This window comes from Mizuhopecten yessoensis, unplaced genomic scaffold, assembly GCF_002113885.1.
Source record: "Mizuhopecten yessoensis strain PY_sf001 unplaced genomic scaffold, ASM211388v2 scaffold9683, whole genome shotgun sequence".
Taxonomy (NCBI): domain Eukaryota; kingdom Metazoa; phylum Mollusca; class Bivalvia; order Pectinida; family Pectinidae; genus Mizuhopecten; species Mizuhopecten yessoensis.
Window position 1 is genome coordinate 705,762 of NW_018408170.1, and position 12,288 is coordinate 718,049.

General features: G+C 37.0%; 1 protein-coding gene across 2 annotated transcripts in view; it reads left to right on the forward strand.

The window, feature by feature from the left end:
• LOC110458649 (alpha-1,6-mannosylglycoprotein 6-beta-N-acetylglucosaminyltransferase A-like) overlaps positions 1-7,297 on the forward strand; it is a 104,217-nt gene extending 96,920 nt beyond the window's left edge. For both annotated transcript variants that reach the window (XM_021510447.1, XM_021510448.1), the window contains 2 exons: positions 1,271-6,470; positions 6,690-7,297. In XM_021510447.1, the coding sequence (XP_021366122.1) occupies positions 1,271-1,530 (260 nt within the window). In that variant the 3' untranslated portion in view covers positions 1,531-6,470; positions 6,690-7,297. The remainder of the gene's footprint in view (positions 1-1,270; positions 6,471-6,689) is intronic.
• Positions 7,298-12,288: the final 4,991 nt, after the last annotated feature.

Consider the following 12,288-nt stretch of genomic DNA (forward strand, 5'->3'; position numbering starts at 1 on the left):
CCTGGGATCTGTCCCATACTCTAGCTACCATGATTTACCCTGGGATTTGTCCCATACTATAGTTACCATTACATGTCCTGGGATCTGTCCCATACTCTAGCTACCATGATTTACCCTGGGATTTGTCCCATACTATAGTTACCATTACATGTCCTGGGATCTGTCCCATACTCTAGCTACCATGATTTACCCTGGGATTTGTCCCATACTATAGTTACCATTACATGTCCTGGGATCTGTCCCATACTCTAGCTACCATGATTTACCCTGGGATTTGTCCCATACTATAGTTACCATTACATGTCCTGGGATCTGTCCCATACTCTAGCTACCATGATTTGCCCTGGGATCTGTCCCAGTCCCTGGAAACCTGGTCCCTAGATCATAACATAAAGACAGTTGAAACACCCCCACCCCATGTAACCATATACACATGTAAATGGATCTAAACCCAAGTTTTTGTGAAGTATCCTCTGTCCCTAGCTTTGACCATCGATTATTGCATACACAAAACCCCTGTCACACTAGGGCCGTGTTCCGACAGCTTTGCAGAAAAATCCAGAACGCCGATCTGCGCGCAGTGGAATCGTAAGCATCGCCAGTGAATGCTGTGGGATCCCATAGAATGCCGAGCTACGGCGCGCACTTTGAGCATGCCCAAAACAAACACCTTCACTCGGCGTTCTGATTAGAGCGCAGTGGGATCGCCGTTAGGTCGGCGTCGCAGCGCAGTTAGGTCTCCAACAACGCCACAGGATCGGCGTAGGCATGCACAGAGGTCGCAGTGCGAACGCAATGGTTACGGTGTTCTCTGAGATTACACTGCGTCTATTCCACGCTTATACGTGCTGTGACAACCCGATGCACGCAGTAGAAGCGCCGTGAGAGTGCAGACAATCGCTAACTAGAACTCCGTAGGAACGCCATGGAGCTCCCTAGACACGCCAAGGTCGCCGTGAGAACGCTGTGACATCCCCATCTTCATGAAAAATTTAACCTTTTCTGCGATCTTAGGGCGCTCTGGGAAATTTAACAACGCTGTGTTATCGCAGTGGTAACGCGGCTAGGTGTGAAATGGGTTTTAAGGAAGAATGATGCTAAGCTCGGCCCTGGGCACATAATAGAGTAATTATGGCTTTAAGTACTCAAAATTCTACTCTTCCTAAACAAATGATCATTTTTCAACCAACTTTGCATCCTTAAGGCCAATTATTATGTATATGGTATGTACATCTTGTGTCTTGACAATTTTTCTCGTTCCATCTTACAGGTCTTATGTGTGAACCTAGTCATTTCCGAGAGCTGAACTCTATGGACCCTCTCACCAAGTACGGTGTGTCGTGCAAGTCGGGAAAATCGATGTCAGATATTTACTACCCCGCTTATGACATTAACACTGCCGAGTGTATCATACAAAAAGAGGAGATACTGTTTAGCTGTGTCGGTCAGTCGGCCAGTCTTCAGCGCCTCTGTCCATGTCGCACCTTCATCAAGGGTCAGTCGGCACTGTGTGAGGAATGTGTCCGGTGACGACGTGCTTAGATGTCAGTCGGCAAGGTGTGAGGAATGTGTCCGCTGACAACATGCTTAGATGTTAGTCGGTACTGTGTGAGGAATGTGTCCGCTGACGACGTGCTTAGATCTTCATATATGATATAGATTATTGACAATTTCTGTTATTCCTTTTGCGATGTTAACAAGTGTGTGATGAAAACAAAAATATACAATATTTGTAAACATTCACTGATACGATACATTTCCAATCTTATTACTTGTAGCGTCGTGAAGTTTAGACAGAAAAAAAATCATTTTTCATTGTTTCATTTCTGACTCCATGAATCGTTATTTTGTTACACAAGACGACAATATTTCTGAAACTGTACTGATGTGTTTGTGCCAGCTTCTGTGTATTCTGTAGTCGGGCATGTAGAAAATTGTAATGGAAACATGAAAGAGGTATTTAAAACTTGTAGCATTGTAATGGAGATATTTCCAATTAAATGTTTTTTCTGTCATGATTTTCAGACAGAAATGTTCAATTTATTAAGTGATTTGATCATAATGCACAGCTGAATATGGACATTCTGTCTTTATTGCCTTTAACAGTTTTCTGAAGTTGTCATGTGCAATGTCCTTGTCGAGGATTTTTTATCTTTTTAATTTCAAAACCACTCACATTTTTGCGAGTGCATATTAGAAATCAACTCGCAGTTTTAGAAAGCTACTGGTTTTTATTATTGCATTTTGAATCCTTCGATAACCGTTTTTGTTTTACATCTTTATATCCATCGAGATTTTGATGTTGGGTTGTTGTCGTTATACTGCTACATGCTCTGTCTGTTGGACTTGTTTTATGGTAAATAAATGTTAAACAGTATACCTTATTTAAGTATCCTCGGGGAGTCGTTTCAAGAACACACCTGCAGACTCTCATTAACTCATTCACCCCTGAAGACGCATTTGAACTCTTCCAGTTCAAAGGTTGGAATAGTTCATTATGAAATTTCAAAGGGTGAATGAGTTAAGATTGAACCTGATTGCATATGTACCGGGAAACTTTCGCAGCAGTTTCCCTTCTGTCTTTAAATTAACGAGGGCAAATTTATCATGACTGTGAAAGTTAGTACACAATGTACTACTGTATTTGCAGTAATTAAGGCTCCTCCCCTTATAAGGCTTAACTCCCTTTTCTGGGGCGAATTGAAACTATATAGACTCCCTTCCAGTCCAGACGCGGCCCAATCTACTATTAATGATACTTACCCTTCATATCAGAGATTTATGCCCAGAATCTGTTCAAGTGTGAGAGGGATGAACTCTGTTATTTGCGATCAGTTCGAGCCACGCTGGAATGTTTATAATATCCTTTAGTGATAACAACTGGTTGAAAGTAAATTCTTCCATCATATCTCTGATTTTACTGTCCCAATAAACGCCCCCTCCTCCCTCCAAGCCAACTTTTTAAGCACCTTAGGGGGGCTAATAATGGCAAATTTGGTATCATATATATTTATTTACATTTAAAAGGCGAAAATAAACAGAAATAATATGGATTTTACAAATGTAGGACTAAGTTTGACTGTGCAAAAGTTTCCTGTTATTCAGTATTTTTGTCTCTTTTCAAGTATCCAAAAAAACAAAATCTTTCAAACATTAGAAGGTCATTTTAACATCGTGTTTTCATCCCAGGACATAGTCCTTGATGTTGTGAACCTGGTTTTACTCCTGAAGTAGGCCCAATTTTCTCCAGCTTTGAGATGATTTGACATTGAAATAGCCTTGTGAGTTCCGTTAAACATTTAGTATAAATTGCCATCAGATGAATGAATAAAACAGAGGGTACATGTACTTGATTTAGAGACAATATTCAGAGACCAGGAAAAAGGAATGCTTTTCACTGTGTTTAAAACTTGTTGTATATACCGGACAATCTTAGAAAATCTCAAGTACAGATTGTTTCAACTTGTACTTTTAAAAGCAAGTTCTGAAATGATCTAGTATTTGATGAGAGTTTGAGGGCTTAAAGGCTGTGTTTATCATATCAAGTCAGTAGAAGTTATTATGTCAAAAATGCAATCTGTACTGATTTTAAACTTTTACACCTTTTTTTCATTTTTTTTATCATTGAAATTTGTAAATGTGTTTTTAAATGACATTTGTTTGATGCATAAAAATGTATGTAATAAAAAAATTAACCAAAATTAGTGTCAAAATATGAAAACAGTATCTTTGATTAAAATGTCATAATAGATCAATATCCATTTAATATATGTGGGGTTTAAATTACAATATTGACAAAATTATCAAGGCAGGAAGCCAAAATAGTCAGTAACAGTCATAGGCTCCAAATAACATGTAAACAAGGTTTAATGACCATTATGAGCGAGAGATATTAAATTGTGTAGACTTTGCCTCAATGAACTACAGTTACATGAATGTATTTTGACAGTGATGAGCGAGTGTATTTAAATTGTAGAGGAGTTCTGAGTGAGAGATATTGACACCCTGGGTTAGCCTTCATATTTAACTTGTAGAGGAGTTCTGAGTGAGAGATATTGACACCCTGGCTGTGTTACTGTGATGATGAGTAAAAGATCTAGATATACTTATATTACTGCTGTACTTGTGAAGCAGGTTTTAATGTTTTCTCAAGTGAGGAAAGTTTCACTGCTAACCATTAGATTCTTCTGTTATCAACAAACACAAATTATTGATACATTTTTGTTCATATTCCCTGAATCTGTTTAGATTGATTGCTGTTTTATATACTCTCTTTCAACTTTATTAACATTGATTTATGCCATGCGCCATCTTTTTCTATGTTAACTTTAACTTTTGTCTTTATGTATCAAGATACAAGTTAATCAAAACCCACCGACAAAGTTAACCAACTTTACTTATTTCTTCTTCTAGAATCATCGGGAGCAAGTCCCAAACAAATACTACAGGACAGATTCTAATGAAACTGAACACGGATATATACAGGCAGATGTTAATTATCTTCATTTTTAACCCTCACACCCAATATGGCTGCCATGGCTTCCGATTTGGCTGCAAATTTTGGGGCTTCAAATCAATATCTGTTCGACTGAAATTTCTCATTATGTGGGACTGATATATGAAGGTATAATTTAGATTAAAAAAACCATATTTAAGTTTAGTATTAAAGATATAACCTGTGATGACAACGATATTTCAGACTATTTATCAAGTATTGACCTTTGTTGAGGTGAACATGTGGTTATATGAACCTGTGAAAATAAAATCAAGGTTAATATCACCTTTTTAGGTCCATATGACCACATAATCACCAAAAAATTAAAGTCCTTCTTTGTTATATCAGATGCTAAATAACGTTTAAATCATTTAAACAAGATAGAATGTCTGCAAATTTTCTGGAGGAAAATACTGCATTCGGTGTAGAGCATGGTGACGTTACAATTGAAGTGACAACATAAAGTGAATGTTTGACCTGCTGTTTCTAAAAATAGCAAAATAAAGTCAATATCACAAATCTCTTACCTCCACATGATTATGATCCAACCAATGACATTGTTGGACAAGTGTGTGTAAGTTCTATAGGGCCATGTGTGTAAGTTCTATAGGGAAGTGTGTGTAAGTTCTATAGGGAAGTGTGTGTAAGTTCTATAGGGCCATGTGTGTAAGTTCTATAGGGCCGTGTGTGTAAGTTCTATAGGGAAGTGTGTGTAAGTTCTATAGGGAAGTATGTGTAAGTTCTATAAGGCCGTCTTTGTTCTTTTGTATAATGTTACATATGCGTGGTAGGAAGTTGTAAAACCCTTGTTGAACGTTAGATTCACCTGTCTGTACGGGACCGGAATTGTTGTTTCCCTAATTTCATAGCTTTTTTTTTTGTCTGATCATTTCTATTTTCTAAAGCAATTCGATGCATATGTGTATCTCCAAATAAATTCTTTCCCCAGACTAGCAAAACCCCTAGTATCATTGTTCGATATTTTATTTGTAGTGAAATTTATTTTCGAGAGAGTATCGTAATGTCAATGTAAACATAGTATTGGGGAGATTCTACCTGCAGGCCACTCTAAACAAAAAGTTGGCTATGCAAATTTGTTACCATGGGATGTACAGTTGTATTTATAGCTATTTCCTCGTTTATCATTCGTATAACAGGGCTTTCAAAACATGTGATTGTCATGTGACCTGAATGAATAATGATCAAATGACATTGAAATGGTATCTGTTAAGTTTCCTCTTAAACATGCAATGAAGAACTGCCATATTTGACTGATGTTGAATAGTTGTCAAAAAAATATAACCTTAATTGATGTAAAAATCAAGGTATACCTCTGTCAGCCATTTTCTTGTCTTGTAAGTCATTATGTGATCCAGGCCTTCCTGGTGCTATTATTATCAATTTCAATTGTTGTTTTAGCTAAATCACTCGTAAAAAGTTTTCAAGTAATTTACTTGCTTCGGGGAGGTAATATTATTTCCTTGAAAGATGATGTGTTTTACATTGTTAAATGTTTCATTGAAGTATTGAGTCCGCTAGTATTGACAGGGTGTCAAGTCCACTGACCTTTCCAGGACGTTTCGTCTCTTTTTACAGAGTAGCACCCGTCAATCTGGTCACTTTAAGTTATGTTAACAACTCATTATGTTGTGAGTCATTTTGGTTTAATTGACCTCATTATGTTGTATGCCATGTTTAGTGTTGTCAAGTATGTATACTGTGTTGTTTAGTTGAGTTGTATGCTGTGCCATGTTGGTTAGTTGAGTTGTATGTCCTGTGACATGTTGTTTAGTTGAGTTGTATGCTGTGTTTAATTGAGTTGTATGCTGTGCCATGTTGCTTAGTTGAGTTGTATGTCCTGTGCCCTGTTGTTTAGTTGAGTTGTATGTTTAGTGACATGTTGTTTAGTTGAGTTGTATGCTGTGTTATGTTAATACGTTGAGTTGTATGTCCTGTGCCCTGTTGTTTAGTTGAGGTGTATGTTCAGTGATATGTTGTTTAGTCGAGATGAATGTTCAGTGATATGTTGTTTAGTTGAGGTGTATGTTCAGTGTTATGTTGTTTAGTTGAGGTGTACGTCCTGTGATATGTTGTTTCGTTGTATGTCCTGTGACATGTTGTTTAGTTTAGTTGTATGTCCTGTGCCCTGTGGTTTAGTTGAGGTTTATGTTCAGTGATATGTTGTTTAGTTGAGGTGTATGTTCAGTGATATGTTGTTTAGTTGAGGTGTATGTCCTGTGATATGTTGTTTAGTTTAGTTGTATGTCCTGTGCCCTGTTGTTAAGTTGAGGTGTATGTTCAGTGATATGTTGTTTAGTCGAGATGTATGTTCAGTGATATGTTGTTTAGTTGAGGTGTATGTTCAGTGATATGTTGTTTAGTCGAGCTGTATGTTCAGTGATACGTTGTTTAGTCGAGATGTATGTTCAGTGATATGTTGTTTAGTTGAGGTGTATGTTCAGTGATACTTTGTTTAGTTGAGGTGTATGTTCAGTGATATGTTGTTTAGTTGAGGTGTATGTTCAGTGATATGTTGTTTAGTTGAGGTGTATGTTCAGTGATATGTTGTTTAGTTGAGGTGTATGTTCAGTGATATGTTGTTTAGTTGAGGTGTATGTTCAGTGATATGTTGTTTAGTTGAGGTGTATGTTCAGTGATATGTTGTTTAATTACGTAGCATGCTGTGATGTTCAGTTATGAAGGCCAGGTTATGGTATGTGATATGGTGATATTTGTATGCCTATTATATTTATAGTGACAGTAAATATACTGTTGTTAGGGTACTGCTATTTCTATATAGATTTCTATAACACTATTAGTATTCATCTGTCTGTAGACACTAGTGTAGACCACTACTCATAACATTCTCAAGAGATTTCTATAACACTATCAGTATCTGTAGACACTAGTGTAGACCACTACTCGTAACGTACTCCAGAGATTTCTATAACACTATCAGTATCTGTAGACACTAGTGTAGACTACTACTCATAACATTCTCAAGAGATTTCTATAACACTATCAGTATCTGTAGACACTAGTGTAGACTACTACTCGTAACGTTCTCCAGAGATTTCTATAACACTATCAGTATCTGTAGACACTAGTGTAGACTACTACTCGTAACGTTCTCCAGAGATTTCTATAACACTATCAGTATCTGTAGACACTAGTGTAGACTACTACTCGTAACGTTCTCCAGAGATTTCTATAACACTATCAGTATCTGTAGACACTAGTGTAGACTACTACTCGTAACGTTCTCCAGAGATTTCTATAACACTATCAGTATCTGTAGACACTAGTGTAGACTACTACTCGTAACGTTCTCCAGAGATTTCTATAACACTATCAGTATCTGTAGACACTAGTGTAGACTACTACTCGTAACGTTCTCCAGAGATTTCTATAACACTATCAGTATCTGTAGACACTAGTGTAGACTACTACTCGTAACGTTCTCCAGAGATTTCTATAACACTATCAGTATCTGTAGACACTAGTGTAGACTACTACTCGTAACGTTCTCCAGAGATTTCTATAACACTATCAGTATCTGTAGACACTAGTGTAGACTACTACTCGTAACGTTCTCCAGAGATTTCTATAACACTATCAGTATCTGTAGACACTAGTGTAGACTACTACTCGTAACGTTCTCCAGAGATTTCTATAACACTATCAGTATCTGTAGACACTAGTGTAGACTACTACTCGTAACGTTCTCCAGAGATTTCTATAACACTATCAGTATCTGTAGACACTAGTGTAGACTACTACTCGTAACGTTCTCCAGAGATTTCTATAACACTATCAGTATCTGTAGACACTAGTGTAGACTACTACTCGTAACGTTCTCCAGAGATTTCTATAACACTATCAGTATCTGTAGACACTAGTGTAGACTACTACTCGTAACGTTCTCCAGAGATTTCTATAACACTATCAGTATCTGTAGACACTAGTGTAGACTACTACTCGTAACGTTCTCCAGAGATTTCTATAACACTATCAGTATCTGTAGACACTAGTGTAGACTACTACTCGTAACGTTCTCCAGAGATTTCTATAACACTATCAGTATCTGTAGACACTAGTGTAGACTACTACTCGTAACGTTCTCCAGAGATTTCTATAACACTATCAGTATCTGTAGACACTAGTGTAGACTACTACTCGTAACGTTCTCCAGAGATTTCTATAACACTATCAGTATCTGTAGACACTAGTGTAGACTACTACTCGTAACGTACTCCAGAGATTTCTATAACACTATCAGTATCTGTAGACACTAGTGTAGACTACTACTCGTAACGTACTCCGGAGAATTCTATAACACTATCAGTATCTGTAGACACTAGTGTAGACTACTACCCGTAACGTACTCCAGAGATTTCTATGACACTATCAGTATCTGTAGACACTAGGGTAGACTACTACTCGTAACGTACTCCAGAGATTTCTATAACACTATCAGTATTCAAGGTAGTTGTTTACTGTGTTAGTATTACCGGTTGTCAACACGTCAACTTTTGTTATATTTGTTTGTAGAACTATTGAGTATGGATGTTTATGTTGCTTCTTTAAATCTTAATGTGATGTCACTTGCCACATTGTTTGACTGTTTTAAGAGGTTGAGTGAGTTGTGTGGGGTGATAGACGTTCTGTCAACACACGAACCATTGTGTGTATGTACCGAGTAATGTGTATATTGTCATGTATTGGAAACTTCAAATCATAACTAATGAAAGATAAAATTAATGTTATTGTATTGATGTGATATATTGGGAAGGTTTGTTTACCAGATAAATCATGAAATGAATCAAAATAAAACTATCAAAAGATTACCACTTTCCTGTGGTTTTTTCCTCAATGTTAAGTGATGTTGCAATAGGAGCTATGATTGCCGAACGGTTCCAACGGTTACATGGTTTTAGTTGTTGAGACTGACTAAGTAAACTTGTTTAATTGAAACAATCCCACGCATTATAACAATCCCACACATTATAACAACCCCACGCATTACAACAATCCCACGCATTATAACAATCCCACACATTACAACAATCCCACGCATTACAACAATCCCACGCATTACAACAATCCCACGCATTACAACAATCCCACGCATTATAACAATCCCACACATTATAACAATCCCACGCATTACAACAATCCCACGCATTACAACAATCCCACGCATTACAACAATCCCACGCATTATAACAATCCCACGCATTACAACAATCCCACGCATAATAACAATCCCACGCATTACAACAATCCCATGCATTACAACAATCCCACGCATTATAACAATCCCACGCATTACAACAATCCCACGCATTACAACAATCCCACGCATTATAACAATCCCACGCATTATAACAATCCCACACATTATAACAATCCCACACATTATAACAATACCCCACATTATAACAATCCCACGCATTATAACAACCCCACACATTACAACAATCCCACGCATTATAACAACCCCACGCATTACAACAATCCCACGCATAATAACAATCCCACGCATTATAACAATACCCCACATTATAACAATCCCCACACATTATAACAATCCCACACATTATAACAATCCCACACATTATAACAATCCCACGCATTACAACAATCCCACGCATTACAACAATCCCACGCATTATAACAATCCCACGCATTATAACAATCCCACACATTATAACAATACCCCACATTATAACAATCCCACGCATTATAACAACCCCACACATTACAACAATCCCACGCATTATAACAACCCCACGCATTACAACAATCCCACGCATAATAACAATCCCACGCATTATAACAATACCCCACATTATAACAATCCCCACACATTATAACAATCCCACACATTATAACAATCCCACACATTATAACAATCCCACGCATTACAACAATCCCACGCATTACAACAATCCCACGCATTATAACAATCCCACGCATTATAACAATCCCACGCATTATAACAATCCCACGCATTATAACAATCCCACGCATTACAACAATCCCACGCATTATAACAATCCCACGCATTATAACAATCCCACGCATTATAACAATCCCACGCATTATAACAATCCCACGCATTATAACAATCCCACGCATTATAACAATCCCACGCATTATAACAATCCCACGCATTATAACAATCCCACGCATTATAACAATCCCACGCATTATAACAACCCCACGCATTATAACAATCCCACACATTATAACAATCCCACACATTATAACAATACCCCACATTATAACAATCCCACGCATTATAACAACCCCACACATTATAACAATCCCACGCATTATAACAATCCCCACGCATTATAACAATCCCACGCATTATAACAATCCCACGCATTACAACAATCCCCCGCATTATAACAATCCCCCCACATTATAACAATCAACAATCCCACGCATTAAAACAATCCACACGCATTATAACAATCTCACGCATTATAACAATCTCACGCATTATAACAATCCCACGCATTATAACAATCCCACACATTACAACAATCCCACACATAATAACAATCCCCACACATTATAACAATACCCCACATTATAACAATCCCCACACATTATAACAATACCCCACATTATAACAATCCCCACACATTATAACAATCCCATGCATTAAAACAATCCCCACACATTATAACAATACCCCACATTATAACAATCCCCACACATTATAACAATACCCCACATTATAACAATCCCACGCATTATAACAACCCCAAGCATAATAACAATTCCACGCATAATAACAATCCCACGCATTATCACAATCCCACCCATAATAACAATCCCACACATTATAACAATCCCACACATTATAACAAGCTCACACATTATAACAATCTCACATATTATAACAATCTCACACATTATAACAATCCCCACATAACAATCCCACACATTATAAAAACTCACACACATTATAACAATCCCAACACATTATAACAATCCCAACACATTATAACAATCCCAACACATTATAACAATCCTAACACATTATAACAATCCCACACATTATAACAACCCCACGCATTACAACAATCCCACGCATTATAACAATCCCACACATTATAACAATCCCCACACATTAGAACAATCCCACACATTATAACAATCCCACATTTTATAACAATCTCACACATTATAACAATCCCACACATTATAACAATCCCAACACATTATAACAATCCCCACACATTATAACAATCCCCACAGATTATAACAATCCCATACATTATAACAATCCCCACACATTATAACAATCCCACACATTATAACAATCCCACATTTTATAACAATCTCACACATTATAACAATCTCACACATTATAACAATCCCCACATAACAATCCCACACATTATAAAAACTCACACACATTATAACAATCCCAACACATTATAACAATCCCCACACATTATAACAATCCCCACACATTATAACAATCTCACACATTATAACCAAACCACATCGTCTTCAGATAGCATTTATCCAACCCTACCACTTTATAACAACAGAGACACTTCGGTTAACAGCAAAAGATCGCTCTTTTTATTGTACAAAAATTGGTAGGAATAACAAAATTTTGTCAGTAAACAATTATAGGGAACAACACACCACTAAACACTTCATCGAGTTGTTAACTGTGCGTCGTGTAGACTTCCAAAGACTTAAATATGTTCAATTGTGAAGATTATGCAGTGTTGGTCAATAAACTAAAATAGGTATTTCTTGTA